We start from the raw sequence: 25,596 nt of genomic DNA on the forward strand, positions 1-25,596 counted from the left end.
GCCCCTTTTCTCCTTCCCGGGAATCCCTCAGTGACTTTGGGGACGGAACTGAGCGTCTTTGATGGGTTTCTATGTCAGTTTCAGTCTGGGAGTTTGAAAAACTTAGAGAACACAAAGTGATTTTTTTGTGTGTGCGTTTTTGTTTTTTTAAGGCTATGTTTGTGGGTGGCAGGGGCTGGGGTGGGAGGGTGGATTCGTTTTCTAACAAGGGCATGTGGCATTTCTGAAGGCGTTTCCAGGGCAGGAGACTTTTGGGGGTGATTATTCCCTTTGCAAGTGGGAACTTGTTTCCCCCCTGAAAATCATACATGACACATCAGCTGCCCTTTTGTGTTTACATTTTGCTTTCAAAGTGATCATAACTGAACCGAGATTGAAAATATAAGGCTTGGAAGGGAATACAGTTTTGCTGATTCCGATTTTGTGAATCCACATTTTCCAAGGCTTGACATTTGGCTTCTAGAGCCTTCCCTCTGCCCTTCCACCATTAATTTGAAAGAACCTGGAATTTCATTCCATTCTCTTCATTTGCTTCTAAAACCCTGTAGAATTGCCCTGGGAAAGTGACCTGAGATGCCCAGGAATCCTCTAGGACTTTTTTTTTTTCCTTTAAAGAAAAAAGCATTCTGTTAGTTGCTTGAGCTCCATCCTGCTGAACTGTGGGAAACCTGGGGGTCTCCACCCTGTCCACGTCGTCGCTGATGGGAGCTTTGTTTTCTGCTTGTCTTTTCCCCAAGGAGATGATAGAAAGTGACATCTCATCCATAATGTCAGGAGTTATTCGGAACTCAGGGCAGAATCACCACCCCTCTCCACAGGAATACAGGTGAGGCTTCAACAATCACACGCTGTATATTTTGGGGTTGCTCAAAGTGTTCACGTGCTGTCGTCGGTTTCTGAAACTGCCCGAGAACTATTGTTATGTTCAATTCTGTGATTTTGCAGGAAAGCCGGAATGCCTTGATTTCAAAGTTGGTCTCTCTAAGGGTGTCTGGGCTTGTGGCTTAGCCCAGTGGGACCATGTAAATGCCTGTAGTCTCCTGCCCCCTCCCAGAGAGATCCCCCTCTTGGGTTGGATACTACTTGAGAATCCTGGTGAATGTTAAGGTGACAACAGCAGCTATTGCTTTCTCTCCGGTGGCCTTAATGGGGGCTCTAGGAAATGCACCCCTCGCCCAAAGCTTTCTAGGAGGAACTGGCTCCCATCCTCCGTGCTGGGATGCTGGGAAAGTTGTGACTCAGAACTCCTAGGTTCTTCACCTGGCTGTGTGACTTTCAGCAAGTGCTTTGCCCTCTCTGGGCCTCATTTCCTCATCATTTACAGGATGCTGTTGAATTCGATGATCTTAAGGTCTCTTCTAGGTTCTCATGTGTTGGAAGAGTAAATTAGATGGAAACTGAAGTCACAATACACTATTTCTTGAAACAGGATGAAACAAGGTACAGCTGAAGGGGGAAGTTGTCAGAGCACTTCCCTCTTTTGTCTTCAAACCTCACAGCTGGAAAGGGCCTCAGGGGGTCAACCAATCCAGCCCTTTCTCTTTTGCAGGTGGGGAAACTGAGGCCAAAATAGCAGAAGGGGCTTATTCAAGGTCACACAGTGATGGGGAGAAAGGAGGAGGAAAAGGAGGGACATGGAGTCCTCTCCCAGCCTCTGTCCCTTGAGGCCAGGGAGGCCTGACCTGGTTTCTAGGGCCCCACCCCCTAAAGCAAGCACCATGTCTGTGAGTTGAAGGGACACAGTCCGGATTACGGAATGGGGACAGGACCAGGGGTGGCCTGGGAAGAGCAGGCTGTCACCTCCGATCAGCCCTGTTTACCCAGGGGTTGTCTGGCCCCCTGGGGTCACCTGCTGGGGCAGACCACAGCCCCCAATTAGAGGGAGGCTGCCTTCTGAGTTCCAAATGAGGGGACAGATTCAAATAGATATTTGCAGAGAGCCTGCTGTGTGCAGAGCTGGGGCCAGGTGCACAGCAGTTTGTGAGCACCTACTGTGTGCCAGGCCCCCCCTGTCTCTCACCTCAGTTCAGGAGGCTGCTCTGATGATCCCCGTTGTCCAGGTGAGGAAACTGAGCCTCACCCGAGGCTTCCTTCCTGCACTAACAGGTTTAAATAATGACAAGTAGGTAGGGGGCAGTAAGAGGTGGCCTTGGGCTCTGGAGTCCATTATCATCCCAGCTTCTCTGGCTGTGTGGGGCTCTCTGAGCCTCAGTTTCCTCATCTATAAAATGGGGATAGAAACAGTACCCACTGCATGGAGTTGTGACAGTTAAGTAATCGTTTCTGGCTCTGTCACTCACCAATTTTGTATAATTTCACCTCTAAACTTCCGTTGGTTTGTACAATGGGGATAATAAAAGCTGCCTCTGGAGGGTTGAATGAGATATTTACTATCTGTGAAAGTACCTGGCGCCCAGCAGGCACTGAATGTGCTGGGGTGAATCTCCCTCTGCTCTCCTAGTTGGAACCCACCCCAACCCCCCCGATCTGGTTTCAGGAGCTCAAAGTCATGGATTCTTACTTATGCCTAAAAGCACCAGAGGTAGAGGAGTCAGACCCTTGTGGGTTCAAAGTCCAGCTCTCGGCAGGGCCCAGGACTTGCTTTGGTTTCCTCATCTTTACAATGGGCATGACGAGGGCTTGTCCGTCATGTGATTGCTGGGAGGATTAAATAAATAAAGCTTGCAGCGCAAGAGACACATCATGAATAGTTGCTTTTGCTGTTAGCACTTAGTTACATGGAAGAGTCTGGGTTTGTGCAAGAGATGCATCTGTGGAGGGCTTTCAGTAGGGGAGTGGCATCCCTTAATCCAGATGCCCAGTGGTGCCCAACAGGACGCTCCCACCAGGCTGGGGTCTCAGCCCCCTGTGTCTGGGCCGGCCCAGCTCACAAACTGGGGTACTGAGCAGTTGTCTCTCTCCAAAAACAGGCAGGGCAGCAGAGAGCTTCCTCAGGGGACAAGCAGTGCCTGCCCAGGTCACCGGCCAGCTGGCAGGGGTGGGGGCTGCAGGGGGTGGGGACAGGGAGGAGAAGCAGGCCTGTCCCCATCAGCACTGGACCCAGACGTGCCTAGTAGCCGGCTTGGCACAGCAACGCACAACCCTTTCTTCCCTGTTCACATGGATTCAGGGCTGTTAGCTTGTATGGAACAGCCAAGGTGCCCGTCCAGAAGGCAAAATAACATCATAATAATGACAATAATAATAGCAACTGGTGGTTTCTTAACCCTTCGCTACCTGCTTTCCCTGTGCCAGGCTCTCAGTGTAAATCCCCACCCAATCCCCCCAAAACCACCCTGTGTGGGTGGCACTCTTGGGCCCATTTGGCAGATGAGGCAACTGAGGCTCTGCCAGTTTAAACGGCTTCATAAGATGACACAGCTAGTGATGAGTCAAGTGGGGACTCGAGACACTGAGGCTGTTGCACCCTGAGAATATTGTGACCACCAGCCCCATGTCCCAATGGCCAAGAGCATGGAGCTGGGACAGCATAAGCTGCTCCATCACCTCGCGGCTGTGTGACCCTAGACAAGCCACTGCCTCTCTCTGAGCCTCAGTTTCTTCATCAGTGAGATGGAGCCCTCCGAGAACCCAATCTGCATGTTCGTTGGGAGGATTCTGCAGCTCCGTTGTGACAAGGAGTTCGGCCGGGTCTGGGACAGAGTGAGCGCTGGGACATGGAGAGGGGGCATTTATGATTATGCAGCGACTCCTCACTTCCAGCCACTCCCATATTTCTCCCTGAATAATGGCCCAGGAGAAGTTTATGGGCTTCCCCTTTGCCCTCCCACATCTCCAGAGCAGGGCTCCAGGGACCACTTCGGCTGCTGGTCCAGCCCCCCGTGCAGCCCCCCCAAGCAGCCGCCTGGTCCCCCATCCCCCGGGGCTGAGTTTGGCCGTTAATCTTCAATGGCTGTGTGCAGGAGGGCGGGGGCAGCAGCTGGAGGCGGCTGCCTTGTCCCCGGGGAGCTGTCAGGAGTCGGTGGTGGGGCCTAGGCAGCAAACTGGCAGCAGCATCCCCGCCTGCTGCTGGCGCTAGGGCAGGGGACCAGGGGCTGGGGGCGGTCCTGACCTCCCAGGCAACGACAAACAGGGCTCATGCTTAACATGGGCTAATCGGGTTTCTCCTTAGCTCAGAGGGTGGGAGGGAAGTCCACCCTTACATGTACTAAAAAATAGAGTTATTAAGCACCTACTGTGTGCCGGACACCTGCTAAACTTCTTAGCAAGTGCACCATCCCATTTCATCTCTGTAGGAACCATGAGACAGGTGCTGACATCATCCCAATTTGCAGATGAGAATACTGAGGCCCAGAGACATGACGTGCCCAAAGGCAACATTTAGGAAGGGGCAGAACTACAGATTTTTAACCACCTGCCCCAACTTTTGGAACTTCTTCTTGAAGTCAGGTCCAATGAGCTCCTTTTACAGATTGGGAAACTGAGGCCCAGAGAGATGAGAGAAGGCAGGCTCTGGGTTCCTTGGACCCTCACCTTTCTCCCAGGGCCATGATCAGTGGTTCTCCTTCCAGATCTTTCTGCCAGATGATCACATCCCCCAAAGTTCAGTCCCTGCTCTAAGAAATGCGGTGACATTGGGAAAAACCCCTCCTCTTTCTGGACAGTGGTTTTTATCTGTGAGCTGCACTGCTGGGCACATGGTAGATACTTAATAAATATTTATTGCATAGAAGGATGAAGGACAAATATCACATGAGAAATAACACATCTAAGGAAACGCAGGGAGGCTCCATGCTCAAGTGGTTATAAACTCCTCCTGAATCCCATACTGTGTGCCAGGGGTGCTACCCCCTCCTCGGGCCATCTTATGGGCAGGGAAGAAGGAGAGTCCTCCTGGGTGGCAGCCCTCTTTCGGGGTCTTGCATTTCCACCCCTCAGAAACCCATGCACGCATGCATGCGCACCCCCCCTCCCCAAGTCGCAAACCAGCTATTGTTCTAGAAAGGAAAGATCCCCTTTCCCAAACTCCCGATCAAGTCATTTCACATTACACTCACTCTCCGACCAGTTGGGAATGTCTGAGCTTGCTAAATGGCACTTGATTTTCTTTTTCCTGTAAACGGTTACAAAAGATATTACAAAAGCCGTGTTAGCTGAACAAACACCACCACGACATGCTTAATCCTTTTCTGTGCCATGGTTGGACTGGTAACAAGAACAGCTTGTGGTGATGTAACAGTTTCTTACCGACCACATCTTAAGGCGGCAGGCGAAACCTCCGTGTTGCAATCGGGGTGGAGGTGCCGTCCCCAGGTAGAGCTGGGCATGCCCCAGAACTGCCCGGGTGGGGATACGAGCCCCTCAGAGACGATATGTGCTAAGCAAAGCCCTCCTAGTGACAGCGCCAGGCAAGAGGAGAGAACGCAGTGGCAAGGAAGAAAGAAACAAGGTTATGTGGTTAGAGCACCTACTATGTGTTGGGCCCTGTCTCATATGCTATCTGATCTTATCCTCACGTCTGCCCCCTGTGGGAGGAATTATTGTTGTTCCATTTTACTTATGGGGAAACTGAGGCACAGAGAGGTGGAGTGACTCCCCCCAAATCACACAGCCACAAAGGGGTTGAGATGGGATTTGAACTCAGAATGGGTGTTCCTTCCCCTGTACAGTTGCTGTACCAACCTAAGGAGCCCCAAGATAAGGAAATAAAGCATAAATGTAGGCTCCAGGCTTCAGCCATGTGGGCAAAGATCCCCTCAGAAACTGTAATCCATCCATACGTGTGTGTGGCCCTGTGCAGCCACCCGCCAAGTTCCCCATTTCATTTGACTTCTACAGCAATGACCCCAGGACAGTGGCCATGGGAGTCCAGTTCGCCTTGAGTGGACAAATATTTGTCAAGCGAGAGAATGAAAGGCCAAGCTGGTGGCTCTGGGTCTTGTAATGACATGTAAGATGCATTCATCCTTGTCCTCCAGGCGTTTGGTGTCTAGAAAGAACAGGTACCCGAGTAAAATTAATAGGTGACCTTGGGCAGCCTATGCTACGTGTAGACACTAATGGTGCTAACCATTTCAGGGGAGGGGAAGTCGGGGAGATGCCAGACTGGTCTGGGAGGGCTTCCTGGGGGAGGTGGTGTTTCAGCTGGGCAGGAAATGGATGGAGATTGAAGAATGCAAGATATGTTGGGGCTGGGCTGGGCTGGACTGGGCTGGGCTGAGCTGGGCAATTCTTCCTCCCTTTCCCACTCTAATAAGTGTGTCATAAATGCCCACAGGGTACTGGGACCTATGCAGGGTGCTGAACAAAATAGAGGATATCCTAGTCCTTGCCCTCCTAGAGCAGAAAGACTAGAAACATGTATAAATACTTCATTGCAAAATAATAGGTGTTCTATGGACACACACAGGAAGGGGTGGGGATGGACTGGGAGGGCTCTCAGAGGAGGAAATATTTAGGCTGAGAAATAGCCTCATGAATGAGTGCATGGAACAGCATTCCAGGCAGAGGGAACAGCATGTGCAAAGGCCTTGAGATGGGTGAGAACTTAGAATATTTGAGGAACTGAAAGATGGACAGGGTTGCTAGAGCAGAGGGAAGAGGGCCAGGGGTGGGGAGGGGAAGGAGATGGCCAAGGGCCAGATCATGGCAAGGAGCTTGGCTCTTACTCATTGGGTGGGCTTTAAGGACAGTGACAGATTCTGATGTCCCTTTGGAAAGGTCACTCTGGCTGCTGGGTGTTAAATCCATCCATTCCACAAACAGTTCTCCAGTGTCCGCCCCGAGCCAAACACCATACCCTGCCCGCCCTGTGGGTCACCTGCCCCAGTCCAAGAGGCAGGCCCTGTTCCCACCTCTACTGGGCACATGCGGACACTGGGGTTCAAGGCTTTGGGTTACCTGCCCAAGGTCCCCCACTAGGAGTGGAGCCAGATGGCACGCAAGTGTCCCCAGGCTCTGCCCTTCAGCGCTCTGCCCCCTCGCTTCCCAGCCCTCCTGCAACACGACTGATTGATTAAGGACAGTGGCTACTAAAGTGGGTTGGATTGGTCATCTGGTCAGTGTAGGATGGCAGCCATGAACTCCAATGCTGCCTTGCCTTCCCCAGAGCCACCACAGGGTCCCCTAACCAGTGGCTATGTCACCATGGGGACACCTGGAGACTGATTCTTTAAAAAAATGATATGACAATGATCTGCCCTTCCTGCATTTCAGCCAAACTGGCACAATGGTCGAGTGAAGAGGCTCCAGGTGTGTCCCCGGTTCAAACCGCAGTCGCTTTGCCAACATGCCTGGTGGCTGAGGCATGGTGCCTCGTCTCTCTGAGCCTCAGCCATCCCATCTGTGAAATGGGGACGATAGGTAGCCACCCCACAGGCTGTCGGGAGATGAGGGTGGAACCACAGGGCTGGCAGGAGGGTGGCGCGCGTGGGGCCAGGCTTCCCTCCTGTGCATGTCGAGGCCGATCAGAACGTCATCTCCTTGGATGCAGGGACATTTGTCTGCCTGCCAGAACAGGGCCTGGCAAGGGGGAGTTCAGGAAATGTTGTGGAATGAAGCGGACATTTACCGAGTGTCGGACACCCTGCTGGTGGCCGTCCCCACGGAGCCCACTTCATGCTGAATCCATACTCTTCAGAAGGTGTTTACAATAATGTGAACCACCACTATTGGGGGTGGGCACCCCGCTGGCATTAGCTCATCCAGTCTTCACTACGCCCTATGAAATGGGATGGGGGTCATCACTCCCATTTTACGGATGAGCAAACTGAGGCTCAGAGAGACAGACAACTGCAGACAAGTCTCATAGCTACTAACCGGCTGGATGGCACTCAAACCTGGCTGACCTCAAAGCCTACACTGGTAACCACCACACTGCAATGCCACAGGGAGAGCAAAGGGGGAACCTGTGGCCAGGGTCCCCAACTGGAACAGGCTTAAAATGTGGCATTGCAAAGGGCCTGGGGCCTCCTGCTGAGCTCAGAGACTTCTGAGCAAAACTCAGAAGGGCACACAGGGCCGGGCGCGGTGGCTCACGCCTGTAATCCCAGCACTTTGGAAGGTCGAGGTGGGATGATTGCTTGAGGTTGGGGGTTCAAGACCAGCCTGAGCAACATCGCAAGACCCTGTCTCTACAAAAAATATAGAAATTAGCTGGGTGTGGTAGTGTGCGCCTGTAGTCCCAGCTTCTTAGGAGGCTGAGGCGGGAGGATCACTTGAGCCCAGGAGTCTGAGGTTGCAGTGAGCAATGATGATGGTACTGCCCTCATATCTGGGTAACAAAGCAAGACCCTGTCTCAAAAAAGAAAAAAAAGAAGAGCACATAGGTGGTTAGCACATGTAGAGTGATAAGCACATAGTAGGTGCTCAGAAAATGGATCACACTGATGATGGAGTATTAGTCTGACATTGATTTTCTCAGGGTACCACCTCGATCCTACGCAGGGTCTGTCTGCGACCTTGGACACTCCATGCCCCTTTGAAGGGGACCCTACTGAAGGTGGGCAGAGGGGACACTGCCCACCTCCACAATCTCCCACCCAGGGTGTCCCCGCAGGCTGTGTGTCACAGTGGCAGCCCCAGAGAGGTGGAAGAGGCTCAACCCCCTTGCAGCATTCGAGATGGGGGAACTGAGGCCCAGGCAGAGTCAGGTGGGAGGTGCTGGCGAAGCTACTTGGGGCCGCTACCAGGAGGCTGCTGAGGCTTTGGGATTTGGCAGGGTCACCTGGCTTGACCTCACCTTTCCTAGCCATGAAAGGGGGTGATAATGTCCCTCAGGGTGTGTGTGCTTAGTAAGAGAAAACAGGCACCGGGCAGGGCTCTCACGAGCCAGAGGTGCCCCTGGGGTCGGGGCAGCTGCTGGTGAACTACTGGGCTCAGAGGGGACCCTGCAGTGCCAGACAGGTCTTTTTCTTTTCTTTTCGCCCCCAAAGCTCTCTACTCTCTAATGAGGACTCCCTGTTGGTGACAAATCCCCCATATGGCTTGAGAGAGACACATTGTCAGGACTCACCCTGGGGACCCCTGAACTCATAGTTTAGCCTGTTGTTTCAGTAGAGCAGGCGCCTCATCTGAGCCGCTGCCTGCGGGCCCTGTCACCATATTCTCAACAGCTGCCTCCGGGCAGGTGCTGTGACTGTTCCCATTGCACACACGGTGAAACTGAGGCCCGGGCCAGGTAAGTCACCTGCCCCGGGTCACACGGCCAGGAAGAGCTCACACCTGCCCATAACCACTGCACTCCTCTGCCTCCCTATAGCCTGAGCGTCCTCTGCTGGGCTGCTACTGCTTTACAGATGGGGAAACTGAGGTCTGGAGAGGGAAAGAGGCTTGCCCAAGATGGCAGAACTTTGGAAATTCCACCAGGGGCTCTACCTGCAGGGTCTTTGCATCACAGGGGACTTTGGAGGTTACCTGGGCTCATCTTGCCTCCAACAGGGGCCTGGTAGCTCATCCCCTTGGCTACTGCTTGATTGCTTCCGGGACAGGGAGCTCACTACTTTGTGGGTCGCCCTAGTTTATAGAGCTCCCATTTTCACAGAGCCCTGCCCTCTAACCCCGTTGCTGGTCATGGTGGGAGGTAGGGGTGGTGGGTGGGGAAACCCTTTCTAAGGAGACATACTGAAACTCAAAATTCCACGAAGTCAGCTTCTTCAATTTCCAAACCTAAATCAAATTTCCAATTGTTTTAGGGCAATGTCAAAACTCTGCCACAGATTTTTTTTTTCCCCATCAAGATTGGAAAGAATGTTCCAGACACTGCCGCCTAGAACTTTCTGCAGTGATGGAAATGTCCCATATCCACGCTGGCCATGTGTGGCCATCGGGCACCTGAAACGTGGCTGGTAGACCAAGGACCTGAATCTGTCCATTTTATTTCATCTTAATGAATTTGAACTTGAATAGCTGCACGTGGCTAGTGGGCTGCCCACTGTCCACAGTGCTGGGACTTTCTAGATTTCACAGGGCACGTTTCTTCAACCCGGGAGGAGGAGCCCTTGCTCCTGGTATTATAGCCCACCCAGCCTCCGGAAGTGAAGTTCTGGTTCCTCTGCTCCCCGGCTGGGTGACCCTAGACAGGCCTGTCCCTCCCTCCCTTCTGTGTCCTCATCTGGTGAATGAGAAGGTGGGAAGGACGACAGTCCCCACACGATCAGGATGACACGAGATCTGGCACGGAAGCAGCTTCAGCTCAGGGCTGGGCACACGCGCCTGCCCCACACCACGTCCACAGGGGACAGCTGGGCCTTTTGCCCCTGCCTGGCCCCCAGGGAGGGGGTGGGGCATCCGGAGAGCTGGCTCTGTTTGCTCATTCGCTCCATCCACGAGTACTCACTGCGCAGCCTCTGTGTGCCCGGCCCTGTGCTGGGCACCGGGCGTGTGGCTCTTCCCTTGGGGGTGTGCGGTTCCCTGCCTCCACATCGGGGTCTCCCGGGGCCGCTTGCACCCAGCAGGGGACTCAGCCCCTGTCCTGGCCTCCTCCGCACCAGACCCTTGGGGTCCCCTGAGACATGGGTCAGCCCTTGCCTTCCCTGGGGACACCTGCTGGGCTCAGGAGCAAGTGGAGGCTTGTGGCCAACTGGAGTCAGGGAAATGGGGGGGCTGACAGGGACGTGAAGTGTGCAGAGCGGGAGAAGGAACGTCCTTTGGGAGGGAGCGGAAGGTGACATCAAGGCACACTGGAGGAGGCAGGAATGACATGTGGCCCCACTTAAGGCCTAGAGGGCACCTGCAGCCTGTCACACGCCACCCCCCCGGGCCAGAGCGCGGGGTCACCTGAGCCAGCTGTAGGGTGGGGTGGGGGACACAGGCCCCGGCACAGGTGTGTGAGAATCGCCTGTGGGGGCAGGATGTGTTCACTGCGGGTACCCAGGCCTTGTCCCCGGGAAGCCCGGCTTGGGGGCTCCGGGCAGCGCGGGCGGTGGGGACACGGGTGGTCGTGCCTGGGGAACTGTGGGCGTGGCGGATGGAGACAGGTCTGCAGGAGACCGGGGGCCCCTGGGCGCCATGTCACAGGAGGGCGAGGAGAGGATGGGTGTGTACTAAAGAGCTCTTGTGGGGGCTTTGCATCCAGTGTTGCTCCCCCCATTCTGCAGATGAGGAAACTGAGGCTCGGGAAGGCTCAGAAGCACATCTGATGTCACCACACAGGAAAAGTGGGCCAGAACTTCATCACAGGGCCCCTCAGCCACAGCGACAGACTCACAGACAGAGCCAGAGAGCAGGGACTGGGGCGTGGAGGCGGCAGGTGGAAGGAGTCGGGTCTTTTGGAGTTTGAGTCAGGGTTAGGAGGGCTGGATTTCCCCCTCGCCCAGAAATTAAAGAGACGGACCCAGAGAGAGTGAGCAGCACGGGCCCCGGGTGAGCCCAGGGTGCGGGGCTGGGGTTTGCCTTTTTCTTTGAATTGAAAATGTCCCTTCACTTTCCAGCCGAGGAGAAACCCACTCAGGAGACTGATGTAGGGTCTCAGCCTCTGTCTCTCACACACCCCCCCCAGGGAATATCCCCACACCCTCCAAGATGGCAGGTGGGTCACCAAGCCACGTCACTGCCATACCAGCACGCCAGCCCTGGTGGTGGGGTACAAGGTATTGTGGCTATAATTATCACTTGTGCCCATTTTACAGGTGGGAAAACTGAGGCTGGGGATTAAGTGCCCTGCCGAGAGCCTATGGCTGGGAAGCCAGCTTGGCTCCTGAACCCAAGGGTCTCTCTTGTGTCACCGTTACTGTGACCCCGTAAGTTACTCCATCTCAAATGTGGCACCGGGAGACAGCCAGGCTGGGCACATGAGTGTCTTTAATGAGGCCCCAGCCAGCTCGGCTGGACTCCTGTGGTGGATGTGGGTGCCCAGGAGCACTGTGGTGGGAGTCTGCTGGCTCCTAGGGTCTCTCTGGCACTCAGGCACCTCCTCACTGCATACCACAGGGACCAGGGGTGTTGTGCCAGGGCCTCGTCCCCACCGCCCGCTGCGGGCCCTTGATGATCTCTGTCCCCTGCAGGGAAGCCATCACCACGCTCCCCTCCCCACACCTGTCCCTCACCCAGGTCCGGTGGGAAGAGGCCGGAAGACAGGAGCCTCCGGGGACGGACACGGTCTGGCTGGGGAGGAAAGCAAAGCGACATTCCTGGCGCAGGGAGGGGCTCATGCAAAGGCGTGGAGGCGGGACCGTGCGTGGGTGCCGGGACACGGTGGACACCACGTGGCTGCAGTAGGTGGCTATTCCCCACGTGGAGGAGGAGCGGGACGGAAGGAGCAGGGAGCCAGATGGGTGCACAAACAGCAAGGAATGAAACTCAGGACAGCACCATCGAGTCACCCCTGCCAGATGCTGACCGCGCGCTAAACCCTTTACATACGTCCCCTCCCGTAAGCCTCGCTCCGTGGGGAAACTGGCTCAGAGTGTTCAAGTGACCGTTCAGGGTCTCAGTTTCTTCATCTGTCAAATGGGTCTGGCACACAGGAAGTGTGCAATAAATGGAAGTGTTTAAAGGTTGCAGCGGCAGCAGGGACAGGGGTCCGTGTGACCCCAGAGCCCAAAGCGTCAGTGTACGTCCAGCCCCCTGGGGACCCGGCTAATAATATTAATATTGGTATTAATATTAATAGCAGTTAAATACTCACATATTACATGTACCAGAAGCCGGACGCTGTTGTAAGTGCTTTCCATGCACTAACACATTTAGTTCTCACAACATCCTGAGATAAGAACGAAAGTTATCCCCATTTTACAGATGAAAAGCTGAGGCTCAGAGAGGTTAAGCCAGTGGCCCAAGGGCACACAGGTAAGTAGAAATCAGGATTCGAATCCAGAGCCCAAGCCCTTAACCACCACAGGTACTGCTTGTCTAGTTCACCAGCCACGGTGGTGCCTAGAACTTGATTTGTGTATAAACCCCAATCCCCCACTACTCAGGAAGCTTTGGGGGGCCCCATCTTGAGAATCCTGCCAGCAGGGGCTCACTTCCACTTCTCCCTGCCACCCCAGTGCCAAGTAGAGTGGGAGGGCAATGGGGAGCTACAGCAGATTACTGAGCAGGAGTGTGGCAGGTGCCGGGAGGTCGCCTGGCCACAGGGTGAGGAGGGGAGAGTGGGGGCCGGCCAGCACCCCCAACAGCGGCTGGTGCACCAGGCCCTGCCCTTCCGCCTCACTCCATGGTCTCTGAGGGCCTGAAGGGACAGATGGCATCGCCCAGGCCTGGGCTGTGGCTGTCACTTGGCCAGATGAGTTACGAGCGGGCTCAAGGGACGGCAGCCAGGGGGCTGCAGAAACAATTGCATCGAGACCCCAGGACAATGGGTCCACGTGCCACAGGGGCAACAGTCGTTTGTCACTCAATGGGCTGCCGGGGGACAGCAGCCGGGCCAACTGCTGCCACTGACACGGGCCAGCCGAGTTTTCAAATCGGTTCCAGGCCCTGTTTTCCTACGAGGCAGCCAATCGCGGGGGCAGCGGGCGGTCACCTGATGCCAGCTCCACGGGCTGAGGGCCCAGGCCCTGCGACAACTGAGCCGCGGTGGCCATAGCAACGCTAATTGTGGCCCTAAAACACAAGGAACGGGGGAGTGGAGAGGTGGGGAGGAGAGGGGGAGAAGGAGAGAGAAAGAACGAGAATGCCAGCTCCAGCGGCCGGGCAGGTGGCAAGGAGGGTGGAGCCCTGTGGCCCGCAGAGGCTGGACTTGTTGGCTTTCTCGTTCTCTGTCCCTTTCTCTATTGGGCCGGCAAACACCTATTTTTAAAACCTGGAGCTTAGGATTGAGACTGTGGGACTCTTGGTGACAAGACAGAAAGCTGGGCCCGCAGGGGTGGCCGCTGGGGCGGGGGCTGAACTGAGCCCCTCGGCCAGTCTGTGCCACGTGGCGACACGGCCCAGCGCTCTCGGAGTCTCCTGGCAAACATGACTTCAGGAGCACTGGGGAGTGCCGGTCACCCACATCAGGGGACCTGTCTGGTCCCCGCCACGGGCAGCCCTTTTCCTTCTATGGAAAACGACGTCTTTGCCCACAAATCTGGGGGTGGTGGGCGTGAGCCCTGACCTGGGCCTCTGGGGCCACCCGGGGTGGAGGTCAAGAGCCAGGCTGCACCCCGCGCTGTCTGGGTCCCAGCCCCCCCACTTTCTGTCCCGTGCGGCCTTGGGCAAGCACCTCGGTGCTCTGAGCCTCAGTTTCCCCATCTGTACGGGGGGCGGGGGGCATATCCCACGTCTCCACCATCTCAGCACGTGGCCTGCCCCTCCACGAGGACTGTCCCCAAGCTCCGTGCCATCCACATGGCTATAGCACCTCGGGAAACCACCCTGGACACGCGGTCCCACAGCCAATTCTGCCCCGGCAGGGGGGACTCTGACCACAGGCCCCGACTGCTCAGGGCTGTGGCGTCCCAGGTGAGCTCCTACCGTGCCTCAGTTTCCCCATCTGTGAAATAGGAATAATAATAATAATACCTGCCTCATAGGGTGACTGGGAGTGTTAAATGGCTTAATGCCTGTGAAGGACATGACAGGTGCCCGGCATGTAGTAAGTGCTCAATAAACACCAATGTGTATTATTTTTGTGGTAGGTGCTGGGTAAGACGTGTTAGATGAGCAAATGAATGACCTGAGAATGTGCAGTCTGGCGGCCAAAGGGGGATGCTGGGACCAGGTTCCCATGCCCAGCCCCAGGGACAGGCAGGTCAAAGGGCTGGGGTGGCCTGGGGAGATGAGGTGAGAAAGGGGTGCTTCCAGAGGTCGGGAAGCCCCCCAGGAGCTGGCCCAAGCGCCCCATCTGGCCCGAGCTCCCTGCTCCTCTCTGCAGGCTCCTAGCCACCGCCAGCGATGACGACCTCCCTGGGGACCTGCAGTCGCTGTCTTGGCTCACGGCTGTGGACGTGCCTCGGCTGCAGCAGATGGCAAGTGGCCGTGTGGACCTGGGTGGCCCCTGTGCGCCACATCCACACCCAGGTAGGCTCGGGGCAAGGTGCGGGGTTGGGGAGGACGGTGCGGGAGAGGGGTGACCCCCAGCCCTGCCACCCACCCGCTGTGTGGCCGTGGCCGGGTCACTCAATCTTACCGGGCCTCTATTTCTGCATCTGTAAAATGGGACAAGTTCTACCTCCTTCAGAGGGGTAAAATGGGACAAGTTCTACCTCCCTCAGAGGGCTGTGGTTCATCGTTTGCTTAACACTGTGCCGGGTCCTGGGGGAGCTGAGGTTTCTGAGAAGAATAAAGACATCGCTGCCGCTACCCTGGTACATTTGAACATCTAGGACAGTCGGCAAACTACAGCCCATCGGGCAAATGCCGGCTGCTGCCCGTTTTTGTGCCGCCTTTGTGTTAGGAGTAGATGTGACATTTTTCAAGGGCTGTACCAAAAAACCCCTCAAAACCACCAAAGATGACAGAGACCGTATGGCTGCCAAAGCCTAAAATATTTGCTCTCTGGCTCTTGACAGAAGAAGTTTGCAGCCGCCTGATTTAGAAGATTTCAAGAGGTGATATCTGGCAAGTGCTCAGTACAGGGTCTGGCACACAGTAGGTGCTGCATAAATGGCAGCTAGTCGCAATCATAGCAAGTAGATTAAATGCTTAAAGACACAGAAAGTATTGCATTGAAGAAAAACAAAACAAACCAAACCGCAACAGTAATCACTACCACACATGAAAAGTACCAATCATTGAAAAATCAGTGTCTATAGGGTTCTTTCTTTCACTGGGCAAATTGTCCTTGGGCCCAATATATAGAGCAGAAGGCAGCAAACTTTCTCTACAAAGGGCCAGGCAGTCAATATTTTCTCGTAGGTCAAATATCTCCGTCAAAATGATTCAACTTTTCTAACGTAGTGCACAACCAGCCATAGACAGCATGGAAGTGAACAGGCGTGATTCTGCGCCAATGAAACTTTATTTATAGGCCGGGCGCGGTGGCTCACGCCTGTAATCCCAGCACTCTGGGAGGCCGGGGCGGGAGGATCGCTCGAGGTCAGGAGTTCGAGACCAGCCTGAGCAAGAGCGAGACCCCGTCTCTACTAAAAATAGAAAGAAATGATCTGGACAGCTAAGAATATATATAGAAAAAATTAGCCGGGCATGGTGGTGCATGCCTGTAGTCCCAGCTACTCGGGAGGCTGAGGCAGGAGGATCGCTTGAGCCCAGGAGTTTGAGGTTGCTGTGAGCTGGGCTGACGCCATAGCACTCTAGCCTGGACAACAGAGTGAGACTCTGTCTCAAAAACAAACAAACAAAAAAAACCAGACTGTGGGTCAGATTTGGCCTACTGGTCGGTTTGCCGACCCCGATGTCGAACCCCAGGGGACAGCTGTGTGACCTTGGGCAAGCGCTTTGCCCTCTCACCGGTTTCCTTATGAAAATCTAGCAGAACCGCCCCCTTGGGGGACTGTGCGGGTTCAATGCAGAAAGCACCTTGTACACAATAGGTGTTTAATAAATGCTAAAATGACGAAGCCTCTTCCTTCTCCTCTGTGTCTGCCAGGCAGTTTCTATGTGCCTGTCCCTGTGCCGGGCCTTTGGAGCAATGAGTTGTACGAAATGTGGTCCCAGTTCTCAGGGAGCTGGTGGCCGGCCAGAGACAGGAGGACAACAAAGACAAAGACAGACAAAGGGTAAACCCAGGTGGCCACCAGGACTCAGAGGGGAGCTGAAGGTCCCGGAAGGCTTCCTAGAAGAGGTGGCCCTGGGACAGGGTCATCTTGCAGGTCAACTTCACTTGATTGGAGGTGACTGCCTAAAATCTGGCCGGTGCGGGTAGAATCTTTGATGCGTCAGCAATTCCTGTCTTGGGCCTGGCACAGGATGAGGGTGACATACATCTGCTACTCCCGAGCTAATCCTCGGCAGAGGAGCAGCGCTGGGCAAAGCGGAGAGGCGGCACAAAGGCATCTGGACCTATGCCTAGAAGGTACTGGGGAGCCATGGCATGTTTTTGAGGAATAGACGTGAACAATAAATTGGTATTTTAGCTTCCTGAAGGACGGGAACCAAGCTATTCCATCATCATCATCATTGTTATTTATTATTGACTCATTTATTGAGATATTACATGCCCAGCAAGGTGCTAAGCACTTGATAGACAAGATCTCATTTGACTCGCATGACAACTTTATAGATAGGTAATATCAGTAGCCCAGGTACACGTGGGGAAACTGAGGCTGACCCAAGGTTACACAGCTGGGAGGAACCCCACTTTTCACCTCTACACCACAGGCAAGTGATTTGCCCAGCACCTACTATGCTCCTGGTCCGAGGATGGGGATGGCTGTGTCCTCTGGAGATACCCAGGGATGGGGCTGTCCCTGTCCTCCAGCCCAGTAGCATCTTTGTGCTTCCCTCCTGCAGGGGCCTTGGCTGGGGCAGCTGACCTGCACGTGGGAGCCTCCCCGGGTCCCCTTCTCCATGGCCCAGCTGGCATGGCCCCCCAGGGCATGCTGGGCCTGGGCCCCATAACCAACCACGGAGCCAGGGTAAGTGCCACCATGTGGGTTGGGGAGTGTGGATGGTGCCCTCTAAGGCCGGGGTGCCCCATCCCTACCCTGACCCTCTGTCTCTTCCTCTCCCGGCCCCAGCAGATGAGCCAGTTCCCCATGGGGACCCACCCCCCATCTGGCCTGCAGGACCCGCCACAGCTGTACTCACCTGCGACCCAACCACAGTTTCCGCTCCCCCTGGGCACCCAGCAGGTACCGGGGGCTCAGAGGCACCTTGGACTGGCCGGGTACCTCTCTGAGCCTCAGTTTACTCACCCAAAACATGGGGCTAATGTTCCCCACCATGCCCACGTCATGGGGTCATTCATTCAGTTTCCCCCAGTCTCCTGCCATGGGTGGAGACAAGCTTGTCCCCAGGGGTCGTCAATCCCGCCACCGTGGTTTTTGACCCTGGGTGGGGGGAGGGGTGACTGTGGGTGACTTAGGCTCTTTCTCACCTTCTCTCTCTCTGCCCCTTTCCCCGCCCCTGCCTATGGGAAGTGCCCCCCTGTGGGCCTCTATGGCTCCCCATTTGGGGTACGGCCTCCCTACCCTCAGCCCCACATGGCCGTGCATTCGTCACAGGAACTGCACCCCAAACACTACCCCAAGCCCATCTACTCATACAGGTGAGGTCTGGGGGGCGCCGGGTCAGGGCTGCGGGGGGCTCGGGCAGGAGAGGGGTGAGGCTGCCTTCAGCTTGGTGTGGTGGCCCAGAGTTCCGACGGGGCGTGTTTGGGGAGTGGGGAACCCCCAAGTGGCACTTGTTCTCAGGAAGGCTCATCCAGTGGTCGGTCAGCACCCCCAGGCTGAGAACCCACTTCTGACACTGAGCCCAGCGCCCCACTCCATCACTCACAAGCTGTGTGGCCTTGGGGAAGTGGCTTGGCCTCTCTGAGCCGCAGTTTCTTTAAATGTAAAACATCATCAAAGTAACAGTATTGTGGTACAGGAGTTCAGGGAGGGGAAGCAGCCCAGGTAAAGCCTGAATGTCCGTGGCCATTAATTACAGGGATGGGACAAAGGAGAGAAAAAGATAAGATTTGTCAAATCAGGGCCAAGGAGAGGACGGGGGCTGGAAAGATGCTGGGCTGTGAAAAGGTATCGAGGGTTCACACTGGAGTGGTACTGGTGGGGTGAAGCAGGGCAGGCTTCCTGGCAGAGGGGGCCTCGTGCTGTCATCCTGAGACCCCTTCACGCCTGGCCTGCCCCACCTTCTGCCCCCAGCTGTCTGATCGCCATGGCTTTGAAGAACAGCAAGACAGGCAGCCTGCCCGTGAGTGAGATCTACAGCTTCATGAAGGAGCACTTCCCCTACTTCAAGGTGAGGGGTCCCAAGCCAGGATGGGGGTGCCGGAGCTGTCCCGGCCTCTCCCTGGTGCTGCCAGAATCCAGGGCCAGCCCTGAGCCACACTGGGGCATCCTCTAAGATCCCCAGTTATGTCTGTATATCTGGTAGTAAGGACATGTGCCTGTACACTCACGTAGAAGAAATTCAGAAAGAGAAGGGGCCTTTTGAAATGGGCTCTGATGGATGAAGAGGAGTTCACTAGGCATTCGGAAGGGAAAGGGTAGAGAAACCCCGTGCTAGTTATTCAGCACAGACTCAGTAAAACGTAATGATGTGAAACCCAGACCTGCCTTCTCCCCTCTGAGCCTCAGTGTCCTCATCTATGAGGTAGGGAGACTCAGCCCCTACCTGATCAAGCCCAGGGGACTTGCCTACTGACCTGGCCAGGTCAGTGAGGACTCTGCACTGAAGGGCGGAAAGAGCCTGGCAGCTGCTGGCATGGGGTTGGCCATCAGTGACATCATTCTTGCGAGCATCAAAGCAACAAGAGGAGCAGGAAGCCAGAGGGTACCACGCTGCAGGGTCCCCGGCCCGGACAGTGCCCTTCGCGGTTATACGGCAGCACAGCAGCGTGGGGGTTTGCATAGGGTGTGAGATGTGTCACAGTGTCTGGCTACCTGGCCATTAACTGTGACTGTTTAAAAATGGTTTGCATTTAACACACTTGACCAGTGAGCCATCCATCAGCACCATTCTCGCTCGCTGGCGTCCCGCGTGGGAGAGAGAGAACGGGAGACGCGGTGGCCCTGGGCCGCGTTCTCACGTAGTGACAGTTGGTGAGAGCGGAATGGCAGCTCCCTGTCATCGGGGCACGGGCTGTCCAGGTGGCCACAGTCCCCACCATCCCTACCACTCTCTCTCGTCGCTCCCACTTGAGGCTGAGTGTCGGACGCTGTCCCTGTCACCCCTGCCACTCTCGCGTCCTGGCCCTGTCGGCCTGAGTTGGAGATCCCCCAGGGGAGGACGGGGTCCCCTGAGTGCCCATGTCTCTTCCTAGACGGCTCCTGATGGCTGGAAGAACTCGGTGAGGCACAACCTGTCCCTGAACAAGTGCTTCGAGAAGGTGGAGAACAAGATGAGCGGCTCCTCGCGAAAGGGCTGCCTGTGGGCGCTGAACCTGGCCCGCATCGACAAGATGGAGGAGGAGATGCACAAGTGGAAGAGGAAGGACCTCGCCGCCATCCACCGCAGCATGGCCAACCCCGGTGAGGCCCGGACAGCCCCCACCACGTGCACACACACGCATGCGCACACGCATACCACCTTCCAGCCCAGCCTCAGCCCCACCTGGTCCAACCCAACCTACTCACATCCCAGCCATGTTGCTGGGGAGCCAGGTGCCTGGTGGTTGTCCATCCCTCCTGTAGAATATGCCTCCCTGCCATCCAGTGGCTGGTAAACTGAGGCACCTGGTCAGAAACATGAAAAGCTATTCCATCTCACTAGTCATCCCTAGTGAGTTTCTTGCACAGAAAGGCCAAGCTACACAACCATGGGATACCATCGCTTTCCTACCACATTGGCAGAGATGTTTAAAATAATAAAATCATAACATCCAGTGCGGGCGAGGGTGTGGAGAAATAGACACCTTCCTATACAATGGGTAGGAATGTAAGTATGTAGGTAACCAGTCAAAACCTTGTAAACTGTACCCATGTATTGGTTCGATTATCCTACTTCTGACAATTTGTGCTGAGGATATCAAAGATGTGAGCAAAAGGTTTATGAACAAAATTATCCACCACACAGTTATTCCTAAGAGTAAAAAATAGAAAACAATCTAAACAGCCCACAATAAGGGGTTGCTTAAATAAATAGCATGGCATACCATGCAAGGATGAGAGACGAGAAATATTTTAAAATATTTTGAAATAGAAAGAAATGCTCCCAATAATTATAAAGGGGCAGGTTATGAATCAATATACACGTTATGAGCCAGGCATGGTGGCTCACACCTGCAATCCCAGCACTTTGGGAGGCTGAGGCAGGAGGATCACTTGAGGCCAGGAGTTTCAAATCAGCCTGGGCAACATAGCAAGACCCCATCTCTATAAAAAAAAAAATTAACCAGACATGGTGGCTCACGCCTGTAGTCCCAGCTACTCAGGAGGCTGAGCCAGGAGGATCACTTGAGCCCAGGAGTTCAAGGTTACAGTGAGCTATGATCGTGCCACTGCACTCCAAGTGGGATCACAGAGCGAGACCCCATCTCAGAAAAAAATACACACACAGAGAAAGAAAGAGAATTGGTCTGCATGTGTGTGTCTTAGAGGAAATACACCAAAATCCTTACTGTGAAGGGAGAAGTCACTGATCATTTTTATATGCTTCACATGTGTCTGTATTTTCCAAAACTCCTACCCTGTTCAGGAATTACTTTTGTAATTAGGAGAAAGATCGCATCTGCCTTTTTTTCTTTAATTAAGGGATGTGAGGAGAGGGCCCTGTTTAATTAAGGGACAGATGACCGGGGACTGTGACCTGGGAAAATAGCCCTGGCCCCAGCCTTAGGCATATCTGGCCTGGCTCTGTTGATGTCATCGTGCTGGGTACGAAGGGGCTGGAGTGTGGCTCAGGGGACAATTCCATCAGGTGGGGGGAAGAGCTACAGTGGGAACCCATATCCCCCCAGAGGAGGGGGTGTCATAGGGCACCCACCCCACTGAGAGCTCCGGGGGGCTGGTTTGAGACCCAGGGCAGGTGCTGACACATATTCAGGGTAAGACCCCGGGCAAGTCATTTTGCTTTCTAGAAGATTCTAAGGGTCCTCATTTCTAAAATGGCTGCAACCCCAAAAGACCTCGGGACCCTCCCAGTCTAGTCTCAACACTGTGTTACATTCAAGGAGACATGGCCAATAACCAAAATTAATTTAAGAGTAATTTCTGCCTTTACTTTTTATATCCAAGAGCATTAAAGGTTTTTAACTCACAGCAACACTCTGGATGTCTCTTTGGCAGCGAGTGGCTAAGAGAGGCTGGAGTGTTAATAAATTTTGTCCTGGTCTCGTGGGATTTGGAATCTCTGCCCTACCTCCCTCTTTGAGGGCTGTTATGAGGTTCAAGGGCAATTCTAAGGTTCCAGGGCTGTCCTGTAGGGCACTGTCCAAATGAGAGGGGGTAGGGCTATCATCTGATGGTGCCTCTTATTCCTCAAAGACCCTGCACAATTTGTGATTCCGTTATATCGCCACAAACACCCTGTGCAGAGTATATGACGCCATCTCCTAGATGAAGAGACAGAGGTTCAGAGAGTCCAAGAGGCTAGCTAAGGGATTTGAACCCAGGCCTGGGCTGGAGCCTAGTGACTGCCAGGGTGGGTTCTGAGTGACCTCTCGTGCTTGCCTGCAGAGGAACTGGACAAGCTGATCTCCGACCGGCCTGAGAGCTGCCGGCGCCCTGGGAAACCGGGGGAACCGGAGGCCACTGTGCTGACTCATGCCACCACGGTGGCCGTGGCGCACGGCTGCCTGGCCGTCTCCCAGCTCCCACCCCAGCCACTGATGACCCTGTCCCTGCAGTCGGTCCCCCTGCACCACCAGGTGCAGCCCCAGGCACACCTTGCTCCAGACTCCCCGGCGCCGGCCCAGACGCCGCCGCTGCACGCCCTGCCGGCCCCGAGCCCCAGCCCCCTCCCCCACCCGGCCGTGGGCAGGGCCCCCGTGGACTTCACCAACGTCGGCTCCGACGGGAGCACCGAGGTGGACGCCCTGGACCCCAGCATCATGGACTTCGCCCTGCAGGGTGAGGCCAGAGGAATGGGGCGATGGGTCTGGGACGGGGAAGGGGGAACTGGGGCGACGAGGACTATACTGTCCGCATTTGCCCCCCGGCCTCATTGCCATGGCAACCACCTAATACAGGTTGAGCAGCCCTAATCCGGAAATCTGAAATGCTCCTGAATCCGAGACATTTTGAGCACCGACAAGACACGCTAAGGTCACGCTCACTGGAGCATTTCGGATTTTTGGATTAGGAATGCTCAACCTGTAATAGCAAATGGCAGCAAACAGTGAATGAGCACTTGCTGTATACCCGGCACCAGGCCAAGCACTTCACAGCCATCATCTCAGCTCACCCTGCCACAGTCCTCTGAGCTCACTGCCATTCATGTCCCCTCTCCGCTGATGAGGAAATTAAGGCAGAGAGGTCACTGGCCCAAGGTCACCCGGTTAGTAAGTGGCAGAGCCGGGAATTACACCCAGGTCTGTCCAACCCCGAACTTTTAATAGGTAACTGCTTCAACTTGTACGTGCCAACTGCATGCCGGGTCATACTCTGACCTGCTGCCTGCCACTTGATCATCCCCCCTAAAATGAGATGTGAATGAATGAATGAGCGAATGAATGAATGAATGAATGCATGAGTGAATGAATGAATGAACGAGGGAATTGCAGGTTTCAGCAAAGGCTCAGAATTCATCCATTCACTAGCACGGGTGCACCTACTACGTGCCGGCCAGTTAGACAAACTGCCCTCCAGGAGTTCCCTGTCTAGCAAGGGAAATGGGCAAATTAGCGGGTTAGTTAGCGAGTCAGTTGCGGCTGTGAAATGGGTACGTTCGAACCTCCCTCCTCTCTCCCTGGACCGTCCTGCGGTTAAATGTGCTCAAGAAAGGGGGAACGTCATTGTGTCCCCCCGGCTCTGCCCATGATGGCACCGTGCGAATAAATGCTGTCCATGGCTCCTCTTGCCACAGCCCTGGGAGGTGGGTTTGCTGGTCATCTCCATTTTATTCCGAGGCTCAGAGACAGAAGTGACTTTCCCAAGGACACACAGCGGGAAGGGGAGGGCCGGGGCGGGAACGCTGACTCCTCCACGCCCTCTTTCTACAACGCGTGACCTTAAACAATTCACACGGCCTCTTCCTCTTTCCTAAGACAGGGGATTCGAACTCAGGCTTGTCTCACGTGAAGCCAGCTCACTCGAATGCTTTTGTCTTTGCAAGGGAACCTGTGGGAGGAGATGAAGGACGAGGGCTTCAGCCTGGACACGCTGGGGGCCTTCGGAGACTCCCTGCTTGGCTGTGACCTGGGGGCCCCGGGCCTGACCCCCGTCTCCAGCGGCAGCGACCAGTCCTTCCCAGACTTGAAGGTGACGGGTCTCTACGCCGCGTACTCCACCCCGGACAGTGTGGCCGCATCGGCCACCACCTCCTCCTCTCAGTACCTGGGCACGCCGGGGAACAAGCCCATAGCCCTGCTTTGAGCCGATGGCCTCACCTGCCCGGGAACACCCCAGAGAACGGACCGGGGCAGGGCGTCCCCAGAAGAGAGGCCCCTCACCTTCCCACAGGCCTCTCCTCAACCTTGGGCAAAGCCGCGGGCTGGACAGGGACGCGGTTCCTCCCCGCACCCCTCTCACGGCCCCCCAGCCAAAGCTTCCGGGGCCTTCCCACGTCAAAAGGACAGAGGAGAGTGGACACGCAGCCCAGCGTCCCCTGGCCGTGTTGAGAGTGAGATTTCCCCAGCCTGGTTCCTGGCTGGGCACCCTCGGTGACAAGCAGCCCACTTTTGGGGACACGCTGATGTGCCAAGGAAACACCCCAGAGGGAAGGCCCTTGACTTTATTCTTCTGGGAAACGGGCTGAGCCGGATCCGATGACACATCTGCCACGGCCAGCAGGGGACAGGCTCGCGGCGGGGACAAGAGCCAGTGAACCATTGACCAAGCTGAACTTGGATGGAACAAGCTGAACTTGGAAATGAGCCTGCCCAGGCGGCCTTCAGCCCCACGCCCCCGTTAGTCTCGTAGCGTTTCATAGAGCAGGTTCCTGGGCCACACCAGGCGCTGTGACATGTGTAAATGTATTTATATTTATTGTGGCCCGTTCACCCCGCTTCTTCGAACCCAGCCCGAGGCCCCTGCAATGAGCCTCCTCCCTCGGTCCCTCCCCGCATCCCAGCAATCCTAACTTCTACATCATCAGCAAATCACATCTCTAACTGGCTCCCTAATGCCTTGGCAACCTTGAGCTTCTTTTTAGAACAAACAAGCACTTTGGATACTGTGAAACATCCTATTTTTTAATACTAGAGACCGGACATTTTTCTAGCTGTTCAGTCATGATTCACGATCTCTGCCCACGAGCCCCTAAGAAGGGAGGCGCCATTGCTTTGGGTTTGGGGGCGCTTTCCAAGGGCACACTGGGGTGGGGATGGGAGGAATCGTGGGGAGCGTTGTTTGTGGCAAGAAAGCAAACTGTGACCCACGTGGGACGGGGTGGGGGCCGGTGAAGCTTCAATGCACAATATTTATTGGCACCTGCCTGCCTCTCTCTGCCCCGTCACCATTTTTGTGTATCTTTTTCTCGCCTTGCCAATTACGGATTTGCCAAGTGGCAAGTTCCGCAGACAGCTGGGTTGGAGGGGAGACAGCGGAGTGGCAGAAGAGAGCGTGAACAACGTTCTTCCAGCTAAGTTGAGACAGAAATCGGTGGTGGCTACACCAGCGTCGCATGCCACCCTCCTCTCGCGACCAACTGGATGTTGACTGCACGTCTGGGGGTTCCCGAACGCTACAGCCAGAATGTTCTGAGTCACCAACAGCCGCCTGGGAGGTCTGGTGTTAACCCCTGTCTTGAAGGGCCAGTTTTAAGTCCTTCCTAGTTCTAGAACAGTCTGCGGAATACCCACCGCCCTTAGGCGCGATCCCAGCACCACCTGTCTGACCAGCACTGCCCACCTGCTTTCCGTGAGCCCCGACAAGCTGTGTCAGTTGCTGGTGATGAAGACCCCTGAGTCCGGGCCACACCGAGACTGTGTAAGCGTATTGTTGAGTGACCGTCACCCGTCAATAAAGGCTGAATGGCAGCTGTGTGGCT

General features: G+C 55.1%; 1 protein-coding gene across 2 annotated transcripts; it reads left to right on the forward strand.

The window, feature by feature from the left end:
- Positions 1–737: 737 nt before the first annotated feature.
- FOXN4 (forkhead box N4) lies at positions 738–24,598 on the forward strand. 2 transcript variants are annotated; one of them, XM_045534604.1, is made up of 9 exons: positions 738–826; positions 14,759–14,904; positions 17,296–17,420; positions 17,526–17,636; positions 17,925–18,052; positions 18,651–18,747; positions 19,772–19,979; positions 22,125–22,517; positions 23,722–24,598. In XM_045534604.1, exons 1-9 carry the CDS (start codon positions 741–743, stop codon positions 23,979–23,981), a joined length of 1,554 nt encoding a protein of 517 aa, XP_045390560.1. In that variant the 5' UTR covers positions 738–740; the 3' UTR covers positions 23,982–24,598. The 2 variants fall into 2 exon arrangements, with proteins under 2 accessions (XP_045390560.1, XP_045390559.1); XM_045534603.1 differs by having other exon boundaries at positions 741–826; positions 17,523–17,636.
- Positions 24,599–25,596: the final 998 nt, after the last annotated feature.

Source organism: Lemur catta, chromosome 21 (assembly GCF_020740605.2).
Source record: "Lemur catta isolate mLemCat1 chromosome 21, mLemCat1.pri, whole genome shotgun sequence".
In the NCBI taxonomy this organism is placed as follows: domain Eukaryota; kingdom Metazoa; phylum Chordata; class Mammalia; order Primates; family Lemuridae; genus Lemur; species Lemur catta.

Coding starts and splice junctions, on each gene's coding strand:
- FOXN4 (XM_045534603.1), top strand. CDS start 741: ATGATAGAAAGTGACATCTCATCCATAATGTCAGGAGTTATTCGGAAC. Junction 14,905..17,295: donor TGCGCCACATCCACACCCAG/GTAGGCTCGGGG, acceptor TCCCTCCTGCAG/GGGCCTTGGCTGGGGCAGCT. Junction 18,053..18,650: donor AAGCCCATCTACTCATACAG/GTGAGGTCTGGG, acceptor TTCTGCCCCCAG/CTGTCTGATCGCCATGGCTT.